Raw genomic sequence first — 22,783 nt, forward strand, 5'->3', positions numbered from 1 at the left:
ATCTGGCCCCTAATCTGTTATGCCCATTGCACATTGTGCCTTTGGAACCGTCCCCTTACATACATCTACTTAGGGTAATAATTCCTGGTTCGATGGAAATATACTTAATAATGTCAGGGATCTCCTGAATAACACTTTAGGACCACAGTCACTCTATAGAATTAAACTTTTTTTTTTACTGCAGAACTACAAGTCCCATCACGAGGTACTCCTGTCTCTTACTTGTGGGAGCTGCTGAGTGGGAGGCGGTCCTGATGGTGCTGCTGGGGATGACGTTATGATCTCTTAAGCATCCCTGGCTGAGTACATACAGTACACCTCCATTGTACATCATACATAGTCACCTATATTACACCCACATACCTACCTACCTATATTACACCCAAATACCTCCCAACATTTTGTCTGCTGTGGTCGGCACTTCTGCACTGCACAGCCATGCTGGTGCTGGAAAGGGGGCGTGGCCTAACATAAAGGGTGTGTGTCTTAGTGGCAATTACATTCCTGCAAGCCACGCCACCCGTTTTCAATGCAGAGGGGGAATGGCCTGAGCTCTGCCGGTCATGCCTCCTGTCCCTCTGCCTCCCATGAATAGATGCTGTGCACATATGCATGGCATCTCCTCAGGTCAGAGCGGGAGGAACCCGGGGGCTGCCCAGCCACTAGGGGAGCGCTAGGAAACACACCCCCTCCCCCCGAAAAACGGGGGAAAAACTAGGGTTGCAGCAATAAGCCACAACATCTGAGGCCAGGCCCATCCAGTAGCCCCACCCCCTTTTCAGGACAAATGCATGTTAGGTCTGATATAAGGATGAGGAAAGTTTGGTGGTATGTTTATTGTGCGATCACTTTTTTTTGCTGTATAGTTGCAAGGCCACAAACTTGCCCAAAAGCCAAAATGGCGGCCACTTCTTGTCCCGGTTGCCATGAGCTTATACTGCTGTTTTTGAAATTAAGCTATGTGTCTAAAAATGCTCTCTATATAGAGGTGGTGCAGAGTGGGACCACTCTACTGGTGAATAAAATGAATAGTTTTGTTGCCAAGGCAACAAATATTCCTTAATAGCCAAATGGAGGCCACTACCAGTTCCGGTTGCTCAGACAGATAGTGACGCTTTTTTCTCCAAATTAAGTAATTTAACATGCCCCCAACTGATTGGGTTGCTGGTGTATTGGAGCTTTGAACCATTATTATGAAATACTAGTCATCTGAGGCAGGTTTTATAAACAGGAAGTGGGTGATGACATCACTTCCGGTCACATGACCTGTGGTCACCTGACCTAGGACTGGAATTTAGGTAGGAGCATGGAACTTGGTGGGGTTTGTCTGTCCAGTACAGTGGTGGTGGCCTTGTCCTGAGAAAGGCCTGTGATATGTCCACCTGAAATGTCATTTTATGACGTGAGCAACAAACATTCACATAACAAGTCCCTGGTGAGTGCGCTCTTTACAGATTTTGAGTATTCTAGTGTTCCCCAGGCTGAAGCACAAGATTGTGAGAGTGTGGATTGTCTATGGAAAATAAATGTACATACATACATACAAACATATATACATACATACATACATACATACATACATACATACATACTAGGGTTACCACCTTTTTGTTGAGAGATTCCCGGACATTGGCCCGCCCCTTGACACACCCACTGACCCATCCCAGCCCCACCCCCAGACCCGCCCCCAGACCCGCCTTATGTTGATTTTTTTTAAACCTTTGCTTCCATTTCATTCTTGATTTTGCATACCATAATTCCAGTTACATGTTATATCACATACATTAATGGCCATTACAAGTTATGCCACACATCGTGATGCTAATTCCGTGTTATGCCATATACCGCAATGGCCATTACACATTATGCCAGGACTCAACAGAATTTTTGCACAGGATGGACAACATGGACAGTGCGCGCCGAAGGCGCACGTCAAATTTTTGACATAATCCCGACACACCGCAAACCCATTATATAGTATACCACATGCCATAATGGCCATTACAAGTTATGCCACACATCGTGATGCCAATTACGTGTTATGCCATGTACTGCAATGGCCATTACACATTATGCCAGGACTCAACAATTTTTTTGCAAAGGATGGACAACATGGACAGTGCGCGCCGAAGGCGCGCTGCAAAATTTTTGACATAATGCCGACACACCGCACACCCATTATATAGTATACCACATGCCATAATGGCCATTACAAGTTATGCCACACATCGTGATGCCAATTACGTGTTATGCCATGTACTGCAATGGCCATTACACATTATGCCAGGACTCAACAATTTTTTTGCAAAGGATGGACAACATGGACAGTGCGCGCCGAAGGCGCGCTGCAAAATTTTTGACATAATGCCGACACACCGCACACCCATTATATAGTATACCACATGCCATAATGGCCATTACAAGTTATGCCACACACCGTAATGCCCATTGCACGTTTTAATGAACTTTGTAATTCCGATTACTCATAAGCCCACACATGATGCCCATGACATACTATATAACACACCGTAATGCCCATTACATACTATATAACACACCGTAATGCCCATTACATACTATATAACACTGCAATGCCCATTACATACTATATAACACACCGTAATGCCCATGATATACTATATAACACCGCAATGCCCATTACATACTATATAACACTGCAATGCCCATTACATACTATATAACACTACGCAATGCCCTTGACATACTATATAGCACCGCAATGCCCATGACATACTATATAACACCGCAATGCCCATTACATACTATATAACACTGCAATGCCCATTACATACTATATAACACTACGCAATGCCCTTGACATACTATATAGCACCGCAATGCCCATGTCATACTATATAACACCGCAATGCCCATGTCATACTATATAACACTAAGCAATGCCCATGTCATACTATATAACACTAAGCAATGCCCATGACATACTGTATAACACACCATACACATTTGACACATAAGTGCCACTTACCTATATGCTCAATGCCAGGGGCTTCATGCCGATGCCAAGGTGGACTGAATTTGCTCGTTGCCGAGGGGGATAGATCTGTGCCTCTGTGCTCGTTGCCGAGGGGGATAGATCTGTGCCTCTGCTCGTTGCCGAGGGGGATAGATCTGTGCCAGTGTGCTCGTTGCCGAGGGGGATTGATCTGTGCCAGTGTGCTCGTTGCCGAGGGGGATTGATCTGTGCCAGTGTGCTCGTTGCCGAGGGGGATTGATCTGTGCCTCTGTGCTCGTTGCCGAGGGGGATTGATCTGTGCCAGTGTGCTCGTTGCCGAGGGGGATTGATCTGTGCCAGTGTGCTCGTTGCCGAGGGGGATTGATCTGTGCCAGTGTGCTCGTTGCCAAGGGGGATAGAAACCCCCTCCCCCGCCTGCGGGAGGCAGACAGGCTTGTCAGTGTGCCTGTGCCTGCCTGCCCGTCCCCTCACGTCTCCCCCGCTGTATTCGCGGAAGAGACGTGCTGCTGTGCTGTATGATTTTAACATTTCTAACTCCCGCTGCTGGACCGCTAGCCAATGGCCGTTCGCGGTCCAGCAGCCAATCAACTGGTGGCTGCTGGACCGCGAGCGGCCATTGGCTAGCGGTCCAGCAGCATATGCAGCACCGCAGCAGCACGTCTCTCCCGCATACACAGCGGGGGAGACTTGAGGGGACGGGAGCAGGGCAGCGGGGGAGCGGGGAGACGAGGGGGCGGCGGCGGCGGCGGGCGGGTTATTCCCGGACTATGTATAGTCCGGGAAAGCCACCCGTCCGGACTCCGGACGCCGGTCTTAATTACCGGACTGTCCGGAGTAATCCCGGACGGGTGGTAACCCTAATACATACATACATACAAACAAACACATACCTCCCAACTTTGCGTGTTCAGCATGCGGGACGCGCCGAAATTTTCGAGGGGCGTGGCCTAATTTGGGGCGTGGCCTATACTTGCGGCTCTCCCGCGAGGCCACGCCCCCCATTTTGCCGCTATGGGGGCATGACCCAGAGGCTCTGTGAGCCTCTAGCCATGCCCCCAGCCCCCTGGCTGCGGGAATAGACATGCGCACAGCGTTTATTCCCCGCTGCTTAGCAGCTGACAGGGGGGACTCCCAACAGCCCCCCCCCACACCGCGGGACACTGCCACCCGCGGGTGGGACAGCGGGACAGGCCCTGATAATCGGGACTGTCCCACTAAAATCGGGACTGTTGGGAGGTATGCAAACATATATACATACCTCCCAATATGGGTCACAGTCGTGCCCTTATATTAAGGCCGAATCAAATAAACAGAATTCTCCCATAGGGAATTCCTGAGATGGGGAATTCCCTATTGGAGAATTGTCAGGGATGCGTAGATCAGTCACCCACTATCGGACGACAGAAAAAAGTTGACACATTAATAAGGTTGACATGCATTAGCTCCACATGGTCAAAAGGTTGACATCAAAAAGGTTGACGTGAGATTTTCTAGATTTTTTTTTCTCAAACCGACGTGTTCACACTTTACCATTGCAGTGGGCATAGAGGGAGAACATAGGAGCGCCTGAAATATGGCGAGCGCAGCAAGACGGTACATTTATATGGTCTCCATGTCAACATCTGCTGACATAGACACAAAAATAACCATAATCTGATGTTAACCTTTTCTCCATGTCAACCTTCTTGTTGTGTTTTTGCCTGTCCACCAATAGTGGTTGATCTTTTGACTGTCGACCAAGACACAGTTCACGTAACGATCCACCCCCCTGTCGCCCTGGCACCAAATATTTGGGCAAAAAAATAAAAATAAAATAATGCATTTGGGGACATCTCCGCGGGATAGTCCTTTTTTGGAGACGGTTGCACGTCCCGGCCGGAGCTTGCGGTGTCCTGTTCTAATCACAGTAGGCACGGGGACAGGAGGTATGGCTATTCCCTCAAGGTGGTCAAATGGGGGTGTAGCTCCGCGGGAGCAGCAAAGCCACACCTCCTTTGAAATAGGTCATGCCCCCTTAGTGGGAGCACGCCGTCTCCAAAGATGGGAGGAATTAAATGACATGGGGGGGGGGGGGGGGTTATTAGATTGATATTGTGCCAGTGTAGGGCCTTTTGGAGTTATGTTTTTGAAAAAAAAAAATTAAATTCACTAAAATATGCCACATTAAGGCAATTTTTCTATATTTTGGCTGGAAGGCTGACAGGCACCTTGAATATCCAATCAAGCTGCAGCCCACAATGTTTCTGTTCCCTGGCTGTGAGTATGCTGGCACTGTCACAGCCCCCACGCCCATAGACTGTGTCTGCACTTCTCCATCCAAGCTCTCCCCAACACTTGAACCCTTGGTCGTGTGTGTGTCCACCTGGTGGCTATGATCGCACCCCCCCCCTTTCCAGCTCCCCCCCTCAGCATACGGTGTGTGGCATAATGTGTAAGTGGCATCATTATGGTGTATGGCATAATGTGGCCACCCCCCTATTGCCATGTGACCACATACACCACAACACGTGGCGATGCCCAATTTTTGGGTGCACGTCTGTGGTGTCCGCTATCAGTACCACTAACAAAAAATCTCTCCTTGCACCACTGTCTAACTTTAAAGCTGGCCATACACAATTTGGGCCCTTTTTTTATCCAATTTCCTTTTTTACACAATTTCTCCTCTAAGAAGTCTCAGTAGCGTTGGGCGGCCTTAAACCTACCCTTTTCCACAGCCTAACCCTATTCCCACTTCTGAGTGCCATTACCCTCCCCACAACCTAACCCAAACCTTTGCTCCCCACCACGCAGCCTAACCATATGCCCCCTCCCAAGCCAATCCCTAGGAGTCCTCTTCTAGTGCCTAAACCAAGCCCCTCCTCCACCTCTGAGGGAGGTGGAGGAGCCGCCAAGCCGCCCTGCATAATTGCATTTCAGTTACCGCCAATCTGCTTCCCACCCGCCAGTGTAATAACTGCATCATATATATACACACACACAACTCTGCAAAAGTTTTAGGCATGTGTGGTAAAAATGCTGCAAATTAAGAATGCTTTCAAAAGTAGAATTGTTAAAAGATTTAATTTTTTTATCAATGGCCAAAATGCAAAGTGAATCAACAGAGAGAAATCTAAATCATATCATTTTTTGGTGTGGCCGCCCTTTGCCTTTAAAACAGTCCAATTCTTCTAGATACTTTTACAAACAGTCAGGGACTTTGTAGGAGTATAGTAAGGTGGATAATTAACCAATCATACCAAACAGGTGATAATGATCACCATTTCCATATGTAGATTGAAAGACAGTCATTAACTGAAACAGTGACAGCTGTGTAGGAGGCTTAAAACTGGGTGAGAAACTGGTAGTTAGTGTATCATGTCACAGGTTATACACCATGGTAATGGAGCCCACACACGCACCGATCCCAGCGTGCGTTGTGGGCTTAACTAGCACACATAGCATCGCATCGTATGCCTTGTGCATACGATGTGCATGTGATGCGATGCTATGCTAGAAAAGGCTAGTACAAAAAGTATGTGCAGCTGTTAGGATCCGCCTCCAGCGGATCTGTGTTATGCGCAGATTCACATATTCTGTGTGTAGTTTCATGTTCTCCCTGGATTCTGCTCCCTGGGTTTATCCCAGCCTGTGTGTGTGTGTTTACTCGCTGGTGGCATCCAGTGGTCAGCCTGGGTCATTGCAGCTCACTTTCAGTACTGTGTGTTCTGGACTCAGGTGTCTTGATTAGGCTCCTAGCCTGCAGTGCACACCTTTAGGCAATGTGTAATCAGCACCACATTGTGCTCTCTATATAAACCCTCTGGTTATTCAGTCCCATGCCGGTTATAGCTTTTGTACCTCAGGGTCTCAAGTGTTCCTGGTTCCCAGTCTTCCGTTATTCCTGGTTCCTGTTCCCAGTCATCCTGCATCCTGTCGTTGATTCCCAGCTGTGTCCTCCATCCAGTCTCCTGTCCTCCCGGTGTCCGTGTGTCGTCCTTTATCCGTCTCCCGGTCCCTGCAGCTCCTGTTGGTCTTTGTGGGATTCCTTCTCCAGCGTGGCGCTTCCTTCGGCTGGTTCCCTGCCTTGTCCGCAGCATCTCAGCTCCAGCTATATTGATATCCCTCGGTTTCAGATAAGTTGGGAGATTCCCCCTCTTTGTCTCCTTACTGATCATTTGCTTATTGTGTCAGCGTATAGTGTATTGTTACACCTGTCAGCAGTACTTATTGTGTCAGCATATCGTGTATTGTTACACCTGTCAGCAGTACTCATTGTGTCAGCGTATAGTGTATTGTTACACCTGTCAGCAGTACTCATTGTGTCAGCGTATCGTGTATTGTTACACCTGTCAGCAGTACTCATTGTGTCAGCGTATCGTGTATTGTTACACCTGTGACAGTGCCCCTGTACGGTGTGGTGCAAGATGGCGTACCTTAAATCTGGAGCTGGTGACCGCGGCGGCTTCTGGATTCTTCGCGGCTTCTGCTGGAGAACCTGTGGCAGGGAACGGCACAACCCAAGGGACCCACAAAAGACAACGCTACTTCGGTTAGCAGCGACAAATATTTATTAAAGGAAAACAACTGCACTAGTCGCTGTGATATACTCGTACACATATGCAAACATCAATAAGAAAGATAAAAAAAAACACAAAGACAATGACATCAAACAGAGCAATATTAAAGACAATAATATGACATCACTAGAATACTATACCGCACATATAACACAATACTGCACATATAACACTATACTGCACATACAACACTATACTGAACTATAGTCCCTGGTGCAAGGAAAACAGTCAATGAAGAAACGGTCCCACGCAGGAAGATCCTCACAAGTACAAGGGTAGGCCCTACCTTAGTGTGCACACTACTATATAAAGGCCAGAAAATATTAATGGTCCCCTATAGCGGGGTACAGGCGAGTCCCCGTTACCTAGGGCAACTCCCTGCTAGACATACAACACAGGCTGTAGATATAGGCTTGGCAGTGGTGGCAAATCTGGCATGCAGCCAGAGGGGCGTTGCAGGTGTCTCTGGGCTGGTAATGTCGCAGGGTGATCAGCACCCCAATAACAGTTGTCCCCTATGCAGTGGAGAGCCACTTCAATAGCTGGGTAAAGTGGGCCAATGTGGGGTGCAGGCCAGCCTGGGGGTAGGGGAGCTCCTGTACCTTAACTCTCAGCTGCAGATGCCAGTTCCTGCTGGTCATGACTCTTCAGGATCTCTCACTCCTCTCTGGGTCTCTCACTCCTCTCTGGGTCTCTCACTCCTCTCTGGGTCTCACTCTGCCTGGCACCTATCAGCAGCACCTGATCTCCTCTTCAGTGCAGCACAGGGGAACAGCTTCTCCATTCACTGTACACACGCTGCTGGGCTTTCTCCTCTCTCTGCCTGAGCCTCTCCCTGCTCCAAGCATGTCTTCTCACTCTCTCTGTGCACAATCTCTGCCTTCTCTCCACTGCAGCAAGTTTTCTCTGTCCCGTTCTGCTGGCTGACCCCTGACCTCTCAGCTTCCTGTCTTCACACACTCCAGGGCAGCCAATCAGGGGAATGTCAGGTTCTCTGCACGTGGATGTGAGCTGGGTCTGTTAACCCCTCACATCCCTGCAGTGTCTATGAAGCTGCAGTCTTTCCTAATAGCAGCATTGGCTGCCATTAAGCCTTTTTGAGGGCACAGGGGCACTCAGAGTGGATTGCCACACACCTGTCAGCAGTACTCATTGTGTCAGCGTATCGTGTATTGTTACACCTGTCAGCAGTACTTATTGTGTCAGCATATAGTGTATTGTTACACCCGTCAGCAGTTCTTAGTGTGTCAGCATATCGTGTATTGTTACACCCGTCAGCAGTTCTTAGTGTGTCAGCATACTGTGTATGGTTACACCTGTTAAGCATTAGCACAGCGGGTTCCTGTTTAGAGTGCTATCCACTGGCACCCCTCTCCGCAGGGCAGGGTGGTCCTCGCCTCTTTGTTCGTTAGATAGGTTTCCCCTTGTTCATCACTGGCCTTGGCGTGTGTGTTGTCCTAACATAAGACCAGGTGGCATCGAGGTGGGAGCCTGACTAACGGGCTCCCACGAACGCGGCTATTATTGGTGAAGCCTAGCACCCCGCACACACACGTCAACTCCATCTGAGTACAACGGAGTCAGGTTGGCGAGGCTGCCCTGGTCCTGTCACTATCTCCTTCCAGCCAGTGTCACGTGGTGTCTCGCCAGACAGCGTGGCACAGGAGATCCTAACATTATAACCGGCCATAACAGATAACCCTGGAGCTGAGTTCTGCCCTCTCAGTCCTGCAGTTTTTTTTTACCTTGTCACAGTCTTGTCTTGTCATAGTATTTTTTGCTTTGTCTTTGTTATTGTGTCATAGTCTTTTTGCACAGTAACCATGCAGGCCATGCAAGAGTCATTAGCGGCCCTAAATCTGGCGTTCAATACCTTTAAACCTGGGCAGTTAGAGGTTTTGCAGCAGTCCTTACTGCAGTTGCAAAAACTCCTAACAGAAATTTTTCTGATCCTCCCAGAGGTCACTGGGGTTCATTCAGCCCCTAATGGGACCCTGCCTAAGGAGGTATTAGGCAGCAAGTCCTCAGACCCAGAGGTTCAGGTAATGCATAGAAGTGTTCTACGGCCGAAGCTCCCATCGGAGGAGCGTCAGCGGCGTAGAGACTTTAATCTATGCTTATACTGTGGAGATTCAGGCCACTTTGTGCAAACTTGTGTTTTGCGCAACTCCAGTGGTGGCAACAGGGTGTTTCCTCTGGCCAAGTCGGGGCAGGTTGTCAGATCTATGCCTGTCTACACTGTGGCAGAGGAGTGCTCTGAGTCTCCCAGTAAAAGCGCTCTGATTAATACGGTTGGTCCAAGTGCTGGGAGTCCCCATTTTGGGTTTAATAATCAGCAGAGGAGGTGCTCCCCGCATGATGGGATTTCTGTTCATATTAAGTCAGAGTTGCAAACCCTTAAGGGGAAAACCCAGGTGATTGACTCAGATGCCGGGGGCCCGCCGAGTCAGTCCGATGCCGGGGGCCCGCCGAGTCAGTCCGATGCCGGGGGCCCGCCGAGCCAGTCCGATGCAGGGGGCCCGCTGATTCATCCTGATGCCGGGGGCCCGCCGGGCCGGTCTGATGCCGGGGGCCCGCCGAGCCGGTCTGATGCCGGGGGCCCGCCGAGCCGGTCAGACGCCGGGGGCCCGGAGGCCGCAGCCCCGAGTGGGGGCCCGGAGGCCGCAGCCCCGAGTGGGGGCCCGGAGGCCGCAGCCCCGAGTGGGGGCCCGGAGGATGCAGCCCCAAAGAGGGGTCAGGCCTGTGTCGAGGCCGCAGCCCCGAGTGGGGTCCCGAAGTGCGCAGCCCCGAGTGGGGTCCCGAAGTGCGCAGCCCCGAGTGGGGTCCCGAAGTGCGCAGCCCCGAGTGGGGTCCCGAAGTGCGCAGCCCCGAGTGGGGTCCCGAAGTGCGCAGCCCCGAGTGGGGTCCCGAAGTGCGCAGCCCCGAGTGGGGTCCCGAAGTGCGCAGCCCCGAGTGGGGTTCAAGTTGTTGTCGCCCCAGAGGGGGTTCAAGTTGTTGTCGCCCCAGAGGGGGTTCAAGTTGTTGTCGCCCCAGAGGGGGTTCAAGTTGTTGTCGCCCCAGAGGGGGTTCAAGCCGGTGTCGCCCCAGAGGGGGTTCAAGCCGGTGTCGCCCCAGAGGGGGTTCAAGCCGGTGTCGCCCCAGAGGGGGTTCAAGCCGGTGTCTCACCAGAGGGGGTTCAAGCCTGTGTCGCCCCAGATGGGGACTCTGTCCATCCAGTCCCTAAGAGGGATTCTGATTGTCCTGTCTCTGAACAGAGTTCCAGCCATGTCGGTAACATGGAGGAACCATCTGTTGGTCTTTTTGTTGTTGCCCAGCCAGAGTTTCACTATAGTGCTGCCCACTTAGAAGTGCATCACAGTGGTGATCAGCCAGAGACTCATCATAGTGCTGCCCAACCAGAAAGACCATCAGACTTGGAAGAGGTCATAACCTCTAAGGGGGTCCTTAAAGTCTCAGCCTCAAGGGCCATAATTCCAGCTATACAGTCCAGTCAGTTAGCTGATAATGAAGTTACTGTTGATGCTTTGAACGATATCTCTACATCTATAGTTTTTGATGGGGACCTAACCCAATTTGTTGCGCTCACTAACCATTTTGTCACTATTTTGGAGTCCAGACCATTTTTAGGTATCACTTCAGATAATGTGGTGCTCTATTTAATTTACTGCTTCAGAGGTGAACCTTTCGAATGGGCATGCAAATTTTTTCAATCTGAGGATCCCATTCTTAAGAATCTCCCAGCATTCAGTGATGCTGTAGTGAAAAAATTTGGTCCCAATAAAAGTGGTTCAGATGCCTCTGGGCCGACCATCTTGTCTGCAGAGACTCCATGTTTAGGAGAGTCAATACAAAGGGCCCAGCCCATAGCTATTACCACTGGGTGTGCCTTTTTGTCTCCCTCTTACAGAGATCTTCCTGAATTATTACCACCTAGAGCGCTGGTATCCAGGTTTGATGCTTTCTCAGATTCAGACTCAGAATTTGTGTCTGAGATTGATGGGTATCCGGTGTATACAGGCCCTATGGTTTATGAAGAAGCCTGTTTAAAACCAGGGACATCTTCTCGTACCAAACATTCTAAGAGAAGGAAAAAGAAGTATATGCACTGACCTTGTGCTTTGTCCTGTTTGTCATATTTGTTTGTCTGGTTTTGTTGTGTCCGTAGGCCACCTTTGAGAGGGGGGCAATGTTACAAGCTGCAGTCACAGCTTGTTCCTGTTGTTGGTTGATACCCCCATTCCAGGGTTTGGTATTCTCCATGTAGTGGAGAACCTGGTATTGGGGTCCCTTGACCCCTCTTCAAGGGGGGGGGGTACTGTTAGGATCCGCCTCCAGCGGATCTGTGTTATGCGCAGATTCACATATTCTGTGTGTAGTTTCATGTTCTCCCTGGATTCTGCTCCCTGGGTTTATCCCAGCCTGTGTGTGTGTGTTTACTCGCTGGTGGCATCCAGTGGTCAGCCTGGGTCATTGCAGCTCACTTTCAGTACTGTGTGTTCTGGACTCAGGTGTCTTGATTAGGCTCCTAGCCTGCAGTGCACACCTTTAGGCAATGTGTAATCAGCACCACATTGTGCTCTCTATATAAACCCTCTGGTTATTCAGTCCCATGCCGGTTATAGCTTTTGTACCTCAGGGTCTCAAGTGTTCCTGGTTCCCAGTCTTCCGTTATTCCTGGTTCCTGTTCCCAGTCATCCTGCATCCTGTCGTTGATTCCCAGCTGTGTCCTCCATCCAGTCTCCTGTCCTCCCGGTGTCCGTGTGTCGTCCTTTATCCGTCTCCCGGTCCCTGCAGCTCCTGTTGGTCTTTGTGGGATTCCTTCTCCAGCGTGGCGCTTCCTTCGGCTGGTTCCCTGCCTTGTCCGCAGCATCTCAGCTCCAGCTATATTGATATCCCTCGGTTTCAGATAAGTTGGGAGATTCCCCCTCTTTGTCTCCTTACTGATCATTTGCTTATTGTGTCAGCGTATAGTGTATTGTTACACCTGTCAGCAGTACTTATTGTGTCAGCATATCGTGTATTGTTACACCCGTCAGCAGTTCTTAGTGTGTCAGCATACTGTGTATGGTTACACCTGTTAAGCATTAGCACAGCGGGTTCCTGTTTAGAGTGCTATCCACTGGCACCCCTCTCCGCAGGGCAGGGTGGTCCTCGCCTCTTTGTTTGTTAGATAGGTTTCTTCTACGATCCCCATGGCAGCCAAGACCTTGGGATTTCATCCCTCTCCCTTCAGCTAGACAGGTTGTTTTTTTCTAGGACCTCCCCCTTCCTGTATAAATGGACTCTCCACCCCTTCCTCCTTGTCTTTTTTTCCTGTCTCCTAGTTTTTCAGTTAGACTAGGTAGAATAGGTTTGTTTATTTTTCAGTGGAGCTTACTATAGTGCAGGGGTTCATTACATGGGGAAGTGCAGTATGGGAGCGTGGCCTTATGAAGGTGTTATCTGCCCATGTAATATATAGGTACCTGAGAGGCGATGTGGATCAGCTCAGGGGTCTCAGAGCGGCATGCAGGAGTTTGTAAGTCCGCAGGAGACGCTGGAGCAGAGCAGCGGGGAGCAGGACGGAGCGATGGCTGATTACCTTCCTCCCCCAAACACAGACGCCGCACGCGCGGCAACTACAGAGACCAAAATACAGTGCGCTTAGGCGCGTGTTTCCGGCGGGCGGCTAAAGACTACAAGCCCCAGAATCCCCGGCGGCAGGCGAGTACATCGCGTCCTCCGTGCAAAACGGAGGTAATGAAAGCTAACTTTTAAGTTAGCAGGAGGATGAAGCGCGGAGGTATACTCGTAAGGCGCAGCATACTAAAATAAAGGGCAGCGCCAGACGGACTACATTTCCCACAAGGCAGCGGGGCTGTGCGGGAATTGGCGCCCTTTTTTGAAATTGCCCAGCTATTTAAAGCCCAGCAGTGGTCTGGGTGAGTGGTGTGTGCTGTCCTGCTGCTATAAACGAACAGAAGTCTTTTATAAGGTATGAAGTCCAGTTTTTTCTGGTGTTCTTTGCTGCTTTATGGATTGATATCATGATACTAAAATATGTATGTGGATCATGCAGGTTTGTTGCTGCTTCTGCTATGGATTTGCCTGCCCCCCAAATATCTGATAATGCCCCTGCGAGGTAAGCTCCAGAAAGTTTTTGTGATTAGATAGACTAGCGTTTATTTTTTTCTTAGAAAAAAAAAAAAAATAAATTTTCTCGTTGGATTTCTTATAGTGTGCCTCCTAAGGAGCCTGATACAGTTCCAAGAAAGAAGACGTCTAAGAAGAATAACCTTGAGGCTATTTGTATGGTCTGTGATACAGCCTTTTCTAGCGTGCAAGGGAAAACGCTGTGTGGGAAGTGTGAAACTAACACTTCGCCGACTATGGTGCAGCCCAAAATGATTCAGGATCTCATGGACTGGATGAAGAAATCCTTCGTGTCCAAAGAAGAATTTATAGACTCTAACCAGGGGAACAAGAGATCCAGGGATCAAACTGACTTCAGCGAGGATAATGCCTCATCAGAGGAGTTAGTAGTAGAAGTGGAAGATGCGTCGGCAGAAGAAGGAGAGATCAAGGAAGAGACTAGGGTCTTTAACTTTGACAATGTAGAAAAGATATTAAAGGCTATATATAAGACTATGAATGTGAAAGAGCCAGCTGCCCCAGAAGGTGGAGAAAATATATTGTTTGAGGATAGATCAAAGAAGAATCGGCACTTCCCGGTTCATCAGGTGATGAAAGACCTGATATCGAAGGAATGGTCCAATCTTGACAAAAGGCAAGGGAAGCTGGCCAGAGTCGAGCGGATGTACCCTTTGAAAGATGAACTGTTTCTGAAATGGTGTGACTTGCCCAAGATTGATGCCGCAGTGGCAGAGTTGACTTCAAGAACTACGATTCCACTAGAAGACGAGGCTTCTTTCAAAGATTCTATGGACAGAAGAATGGAAGGGTCCCTTAGGAAGCTACATTTTTCCGCAGCAGTGTCCTTGAAGTCCGGAGTCTCGGTGGCCTCAGTGGCAAGGGCGTTGAGGCTCTGGGGGACGTCGCTACATAGCGATGTTGAAGAGAAGATTTCAAGGCAATATCTGCTAAAGAACTTGGAGACGATGCAGAAGGCTATCGAGTTTATCTGCGAGGCCTCGCTGGATACAATATCTTTTTCGGCAAGGGCGATGGCGGCTGGAGTTTCAGCGAGAAGAGCGTTATGGCTGAGATCATGGGCGGCAGACGCCCATTCTAAAAATCGCTTGGTGTCCCTTCCCTTCGAGGGGTCCCAGTTATTTGGCTCAAAATTGGATGCTTTAATCCACAGGATCACGGGTGGAAAGTCCCTTAGGCTTCCACAAGAAAAGAAGGCAAGATATCAGTCTCAGGACTCCTCCAAGCAGCAGTACAGAGCTTCCAGAAGCTACAGGCCAGGAAGACCCTATAACCAGAGGCCTTACAATCAAAGAGGTTCCTTTCAGTCGTCTAAGCAGTCCTTTCGGCAGAACTTCAGAAGAGGTTATAGGCAATGACAATCACAGCGGTCATTGTGTGGGAGCACGTCTGTCTATGTTCATCCTCAGTTGGAGAAACACCGTTCGGGACAGATGGGTGCTGAAAATAATTCAGGAAGGTTATGCCATAGAGTTCAGACAAGTTCCGGAAAGAGATTATTTTCGGATATCAAAAAACCCAAAGAATCCATCCGAAAGGAAAGAATTAAAAAGCATTATTTCCCAGTTGAAAGATATCAAGGCTGTAGAACCAGTGACACCTCATCAGAAGGCGAAGGGGTTCTACTCGAATGTCTTCCTGGTGAAGAAAAACACAGGAGGTTATCGTATGATCTTGGACCTAAAGAGATTGAATTCTCATGTAGAAGTAAAAAAGTTCAGAATGGAGACTCAGAAGTCCATACTAGCGGGAATAGAGGAAGGGGACTTTCTAGTTTCCCTAGACCTCAAGGATGCATACTACCACATACCAGTCAGGGGTCAGGACAGAAGATTTCTAAGGTTCTGTGTGATGGGAGAGCATCTCCAATTTACCTGTCTTTCATTCGGTCTGACCAGTTCGCCACGAGTCTTCACAAAAGTTTTAGTCACACTGATTGCATACATAAGGATGCAGAACATTCGGATTTGGCCATATCTAGACGACCTGTTGATAGCAGCATCATCAAGAACAAAGCTGTTGCAAGATTTGGCTACCGTGATAAGAATCTTGGAGGAGCACGGCTGGATAGTAAATTATCAAAAGAGTCAACTGGAACCGTCAACATTAATCCAGTTCCTGGGTTTGCTCATAGACACCGAAAGATTCGAGTAAGATTGTCAGAGGAAAGGTGTCAAAGGATCCGGTCGAACTCCAGAAGCATAAGACTGTCAAGAGAGGTCCAGTTAAAGGCATGTTTGAAGCTTCTGGGGATGATGATGTCAGCCATTGGGACAGTACCCTGGGCTCACTGGAAACTCAGATCTCTGCAGTGGGCAATTCTCCCGTATATAAAGAGAAAAGCAGATCCAGATATGAAGATCAAGCTTTCCTTCCAAGTGAAAGATTCTCTTACGTGGTGGACGAGTGCAGAGCTACTAAGAAGAGCAACGTCCCTGAGGCTCCCGCAGTTTCTGGTAGTCACTACGGATGCAAGTTCGTTGGGCTGGGGAGCCCATATGGCCAGTCTGACGACTCAAGGAGAGTGGTCAAAGAAGGAGAGTCAGAAGTCGTCCAATTGGAGGGAGACAGAAGCTGTCTGGAGGACGATCAATTATTTCCAAAAGAGAATAAAAGGAAATCACTTAAGAATATTCTCAGACAATACCACGGTGGTGGCACATCTCAACCACCAAGGTGGTACAAGGAGCAGAGGCCTAATGACAATAGTCACAAAGATTATGGTGTGGGCGATAGAAAACGTTCCGTCACTATCAGCAGTGTTCGTGCCCGGAAAGGACAATGTCCTAGCAGACTTCTTAAGCAGAACAGAGATCTCGCCAGGCGAATGGGAACTGAATGTGGCGATATTCCAAGAAATCGTGAAAAGATTCGGCCTTCCAGACATAGACCTGATGGCCACATCCTCCAACAGGAAGGTCGAAACATTCTTCTCAAGGTACTATCTCTACCAGACCTCTGCAGTAGACGCGTTCTCAGTACGTTGGACATGTCGACTGGGTTACATATTCCCTCCGTTCCCTCTAATTCACAGGGTCCTGAAGAAAGTCATAGAGGATCAGGTCGAAGTGATTATGATACTCCCCTTTTGGCCGAGGAGATCGTGGTTTCCGACAGTCCTGAAGTTGGCCATACAGGAACCCTGGAAGCTACCCATCATTCCGGGGCTCTTACATCAAGGACCAATAGTACATCCAAATCCAGAGATACTATCGCTAAAGGCATGGAGATTGAGAGGGGGATATTGAAGAGTCAAGGGTTGTCAGACCAAGTAGTAAGACTACTTCTTAATGCAAGGAAAGAGGTTTCATCATTAGTCTACTATAGAGTGTGGCAGGCTTTCATTCGATGGAGAGGTTCAGATGTGGACATTACTCTCTCATCTACGGCCCAAGTACTACAGTTCCTGTATTTAGGATATGAGTCGGGCTTAGCCAACTCTACGCTGAGAGTCCAAATATCAGCATTGAGTGTACTGTTAAGTAGGAAGTTGTCAGAAGACGATCTTATAAAGAGATTCTGCAACGCAGTAAAAAGAATGAGACCAACACTCAGGTCGCTGGTAGCTCCGTGGGATCTGAACCTGTTGCTAAAAGCACTGACGAAATTTGAGCCTTTGAATGAAATCTCTCTGAAATATATGAATTGGAAAATTCTGTTTTTAGTGGCGGTCACTTCCGCAAGAAGGATCAGCGAGCTGCAGGCGTTGTACATTGAAGAACCATACCTGAAGATATTTTCAGATAAGGTGGTTCTAAGGACTCATCCTGATTTCCTACCGAAAGTCGTCAGTACTTTTCACCTTAATCAGGAGATTACTCTTCCTTCGTTCTATCCAGATCCTAAAGGGGAAATAGAAGAAGAGTTGCATACTCTGGACTTAGTGAGAGGTATCACTATTTACTTACAGAGACTGGCGGATATAAGAAAGTCGAAAAATTTATTTGTGATCTCCGATGGTCCAAGGAAAGGGATGTCACCTTCCAAGCAGACAATGGCGAGATGGATTCGTGATCTTATTACTTATGTTTACCAACAGGAAGGTCAGGAGGTTCCAGCTGTTATAAAGGCACACTCCACTAGGGCCATGGCGACGTCGTGGGCGAAAAAGGCTCAAACCTCGATTAAAGATATCTGTAATGCAGCTACTTGGAAGTCGATGCACACTTTCTCCAGGCATTATGCGCTGGATGTGTCAAAATCATGTTTTGGAGAGCGAGTTCTTAACAGTGCTCTGATTGATTAAATATATATTTTTTCTGGCATGTATTGTGTCCCTCCCTCTTTCTGCTTTGGTATATTGTCCCAAGGTCTTGGCTGCCATGGGGATCGTAGAAGAAAGGTAGAATTATACTCACCGATAATTCCTTTTCTTCCTAGAGATCCCATGGCAGCCATTAGTTGCCCGCCCCTTGTGTTTTTTTCAGGACCTAAGGAAGGAGACACTCAAAAAGACAAGGAGGAAGGGGTGGAGAGTCCATTTATACAGGAAGGGGGAGGTCCTAGAAAAAAACAACCTGTCTAGCTGAAGGGAGAGGGATGAAATCCCAAGGTCTTGGCTGCCATGGGATCTCTAGGAAGAAAAGGAATTATCGGTGAGTATAATTCTACCTTTCCCCTTGTTCATCACTGGCCTTGGCGTGTGTGTTGTCCTAAACATAAGACCAGGTGGCATCGAGGTGGGAGCCTGACTAACGGGCTCCCACGAACGCGGCTATTATTAGTGAAGCCTAGCACCCCGCACACACACGTCAACTCCATCTGAGTACAACGGAGTCAGGTTGGCGAGGCTGCCCTGGTCCTGTCACTATCTCCTTCCAGCCAGTGTCACGTGGTGTCTCGCCAGACAGCGTGGCACAGGAGATCCTAACAGCAGCACATACTTTTTGTACTGTACGATGTGGTGCCGCGGGAGCGCGCACCCCATCGTACAGCATCGCACCGCCGGCAACGGTGCGTGTGTGGGCACCTTTAGACTAAAGGTGCCCATACACGCTCCTATGCGGGCATCCGTTTTGTGTTAAATGGCACGCATCGCATGCCTTGTGCATGCATTGTGCATGCAATGCGATGCGATGAAAAGCATGTACAAATAGTATGTGCAGCACATTCTTTTTGTACTGTACGATGAGATGCCGCGGGAGCGCACATCTCAAAGTACAAAACGAACCCGCCGCATCGGAGCGTGTATGGGCACCTTAAGCACAGCAACAAGACACAAGGTAGTTACAGTATACAGCATTAACAAGGTCTCCCCCAGGCAACTACCAATGAAGAACTCAACAATATAGCACATATTGTGTAAATTACACATACAACATTATTTTCATTGTGCATGTATACAATTGCAGTATTCACAATTACCTATATGATACAGGTTGAGTATCCCTTATCCAAATTATTCCAAAAACCATACATTCCAGAAAGTGAAAAAAAGAATATTTGTTTTTCTAAAAACTTACTGGGTACATTTGTAACTGGCACTACTAAGGACATGATATATAACTGGCACTATATATGTGCAAGGCAATGATTGCTTGGCATTCACATTCAGTACCTGAGATCGTACAAAAACTTTGTTTTCATATTTGAAACCTTGTTTTATGCACAAATAAAATATTTTTTATGTTGATTTAATGTGGTTGATGTGTTTCTACAACATAAATGCAAGATACTTCAAATGACATAATTGAAATATAAAAATATTCTGAAATACGGAATAATCCGTTATCCAAAATTCTTCTGGTCCCCAGCATTTTGGATAAGGGACACTCAACCTGTATTTATATATTTTATTTCAGATCATTTCTTGCAAGATGGATTTGAACCTCTATCTCCAGCGGATTGGGATCACAGAAATGACACCAGATTCCTCCACACCGTCCCTTTCAGCTCTACGAAAGTTTCATCGCCACCACTTATTCTCAATACCATTCGAGAGCCTCAGTGTACACATTGGGGAGAAAATTATCCTGGACACAATGTGGATTTATCAGAAAATAGTCCTTAGAAAACGTGGGGGCTTCTGTTATGAGAACAACGGCCTTTTCTTCTGGATGTTACAAGAGTTGGGGTACAAGCCACATTTGCTGTCGGCCAGAGTGAGGAAGCCGGTCATTGAGCTGTATGGTCCTCCATTTGACCACATGGTACTGAGTGCAGAGTTGGAGGGCAGGCGGTGGCTTTGTGACGTTGGCTTTGGAGAAGGAATTATGGATCCATTTCCACTGGAAGCAGGATGGGAAGAGGAGCAGGACAGTGGTGTGTTTCGGTTACGGGTGGAAGAAGAGGAGTGGTTCTTGGAGAAGAAGGACAATGACCAATGGATTAGTCTGTACAAGTTCACCCTGGAAGAGAGGAGATTTGAGGACTTCAGGGAGATGTGTAACTATCACCAGACCTCACCAAGAGCTCGCTTTGTCTGCAAATCTTTCTGTTCCCTACAACGAACAGATGGCAGACTGACCTACATGGGGTGTAGAATGATCAGAACACAGTATACCAATGGTGGAGAAAGGGTGAAGACCTCAGAAGATCTCAGTGAGAAGGAGATTCCTGATGTACTCAGTGAGAAGTTTGGGATTGTGCTGGGTACAACATTTGTACCAAAGGATGAAGTGTGGATCCCATCTCCTGATGGACAGTGAGACCTCTGGAGGTGACATTCCACATACATACTGTATGTCTATAATACCAGTTACTATATAAAAAAAGTGCTGGGACCATGGTGGAAGCTGCATTTTGTCACAATAAACGATCTATGAGCAATTAGAGTTGACGCATCTCACCTGTGGCTGAATCACTGGGTGGCAATGGGACTTTAGAAGAAGCTGATGGGCCTGCATATGTAATTATGGGCAGTTCAGTAATGAGAGGGTACAGAGATTTACCTGGATAAGGTTGGTGTAGATGCAGATCACAGTTCTCTAAGGCAGAGTATTAGGGGTGCGGCTGACTCTGGATACAGGCAAAGTTGGTATGGATTACCCATTGTTGCATGTGGGTGTAAATATACCATATTCCAGTAGTCAGCCTTGTGATCTTCATCTTTTACATTGAGTGTCACCTTTATTTATTTATATAGGGAGGGTCAGTATACTTCCACATGAGCTGAATGTTGAAGATTCAGACCAGGATTTAGAACAGCAGCAGGGCTAGTGAGATCCAGTTCCTATGTTGTATTGCTAATTGACAACACCTGTTACTTTCTGTTTTATGTTTGTATAGAGCAGAGGATCAATGTTCCCAATGCCTTTTAGCAGTTGGGCCATAGGCTGGGGGGAATGTGGGGATTTTGTTAGGTCTTCTCTGGAGTACCCTTATTGTGAAGCCTGTAGGTGCCTGCTGAAACCTGCCATTGCTGTAACCTAAGAATCGCCAGGATGTTACCCTGGTATGGTGTCTACCTGCTACAAATAAAAAAACAGACTTTGTTTCAATCTAATCTATGTGATTCTTTGTCACTATATATATATATATATATATTACTAGGTGATTCATTGTGCCCTACGGGCACTCTTCACACCGGCGTAAGCGGCTGCGCCCCCTTAATTTGTGAACGTTTGTATTGTGAGAAATATGGTTAGAATTGTATGAAAGATGCCTGTATTGCAACTTGAGTTATAGGTGAAATGTGTTAAATAGAGAGCATATGATGTGGAAGGGGGTGTGTATTGTTTTGTTTAATTAAAAAGCGGTTACAGAGTAAGATGTACATTGATAGTGTGGAGGGTACAGTGACCTGTGGGGGGGGGGGGCTGTGTGTGCGTGTTGTTTAGGTGTGTGTGTGTGCAACAGTATAGTAGGGTGTTTTTGAGCCAGCGGCTCCCCACTGGCGGAGGTTACCACACAGGAAAACAGGAAGCTGGGTAGTGATAGGGGTGTGTGGGCATAAGGTGGACTAAAGAGGAGGGTGATGGACACTGTGCAGCTTCTGCCAGTGGGTGAGGGTCCAGCGTGGCAGCACAGGAGTACAGGACGGTGGCCCTGAGTCAGTGTCTCCTCCTACTGGGTGGGAGTTAGGGTGCATGAGAGCAGGAGGCTGGGTGGTAAAGCATGATAGGGGGATGTGGGCAACACAGGGTGAGCGGGTCCCCACTCGCGGAAGTTACGGGGCAGGAGAACAGGAGGCAGGGCAGTGATAGAGGTGTGTTTTGCATCCTGCCATCGATAGTAGTAAAAGATTACTTGGATAACCATCGATTGTTGTAGCTATCGATGGTCATCCATTATATCTGACTGAGTAGGCCGTGGGACAATCAGAACTCGGTGGCGGGACTTTCGGGTGTGGGGGGGGGGGGATCTATGCTCCATGTCCCGGCACCATAAAAGAAATTGAAACTTGATCGGTTCTCCTTTGCCATCGATGTAGGGAAACCATCTGGTCCTCCCACATCGATGGCAAAAGTATTCAACATCGGCCATAAACCATTGATGATTTGAAATCATTGATGGTCGATGGGCATCCCTAGAATTGGAGGAGGTTGGGGGACAGTATGCAGCTCCCGGCAGTGGGTGAGTGTCTCCTCCCACTGGGAGGGAGTGAGCGTGCATGAGAGCAGGAGGCTGTATAATAGTGGTATGTGGGCAAGACATTGATAAAAGTTGTGGCGCTGTTGCAGAGGACCGTGGGGTCACTTCTGGCAGTGGGGGAACCTGCAGCACGGCAGCCAGGGGTGGATTTCCCACCTAGGGGTGGCACCTACTTGTGGCGGGGGTCCGCATATCGCGGGAGGGGGGCGTGAATCGCGGGAAGGGGGGTCCGCAAATTGCGGAAGGGGGGTTGTGAAGGTCAGTGAATTGCGGGAGGGGTGGTTACGGGGTCCGTGAATCGTAGGAGGGGCATGGGGGGGTGTGCCGTGAATCAAGGGAGGGGTGGCGCGGGGGCTAGAATCACGGGAGGGGGGCGTGGGGGTCCACGATTCACGGGAGGGGGTGGGGGTCCACAAATCATGGGAGGGGGGCTCAGGGTAGAGTGAATCGTGGGAGGGGGGGGGGTCGTGGGGGGCCGCAAAATGCAGGAGGGGGGTGCAGTGAATCGCAGGAGGGGGGGTTGCAGGAGGGGCGGCGGGGGGTGTGTTTC

At 48.5% G+C, this 22,783-nt stretch overlaps 1 protein-coding gene across 1 annotated transcript; it reads left to right on the forward strand.

Annotated features, from left to right (window-relative positions):
- Positions 1 to 1,293: 1,293 nt before the first annotated feature.
- On the forward strand, positions 1,294 to 20,354 carry LOC146021393 (arylamine N-acetyltransferase, pineal gland isozyme NAT-3-like). Its single transcript, XM_083155176.1, has 2 exons — positions 1,294 to 1,435; positions 19,503 to 20,354. Exons 1-2 carry the CDS (start codon positions 1,388 to 1,390, stop codon positions 20,346 to 20,348), a joined length of 894 nt encoding a protein of 297 aa, XP_083011302.1. The 5' UTR covers positions 1,294 to 1,387; the 3' UTR covers positions 20,349 to 20,354.
- Positions 20,355 to 22,783: the final 2,429 nt, after the last annotated feature.

This window comes from Crinia signifera, chromosome 7, assembly GCF_055691185.1.
Source record: "Crinia signifera chromosome 7, ASM5569118v1, whole genome shotgun sequence".
NCBI lineage: Eukaryota > Metazoa > Chordata > Amphibia > Anura > Myobatrachidae > Crinia > Crinia signifera.

Bases quoted from the DNA above. Each gene is read 5' to 3' on its own strand.
- LOC146021393 (XM_083155176.1), top strand. From the start codon at position 1,388: ATGTCATTTTATGACGTGAGCAACAAACATTCACATAACAAGTCCCTG. The intron at 1,436-19,502 runs GTGAGTGCGCTC...ATTTTATTTCAG, and splicing joins ATTCACATAACAAGTCCCTG to ATCATTTCTTGCAAGATGGA.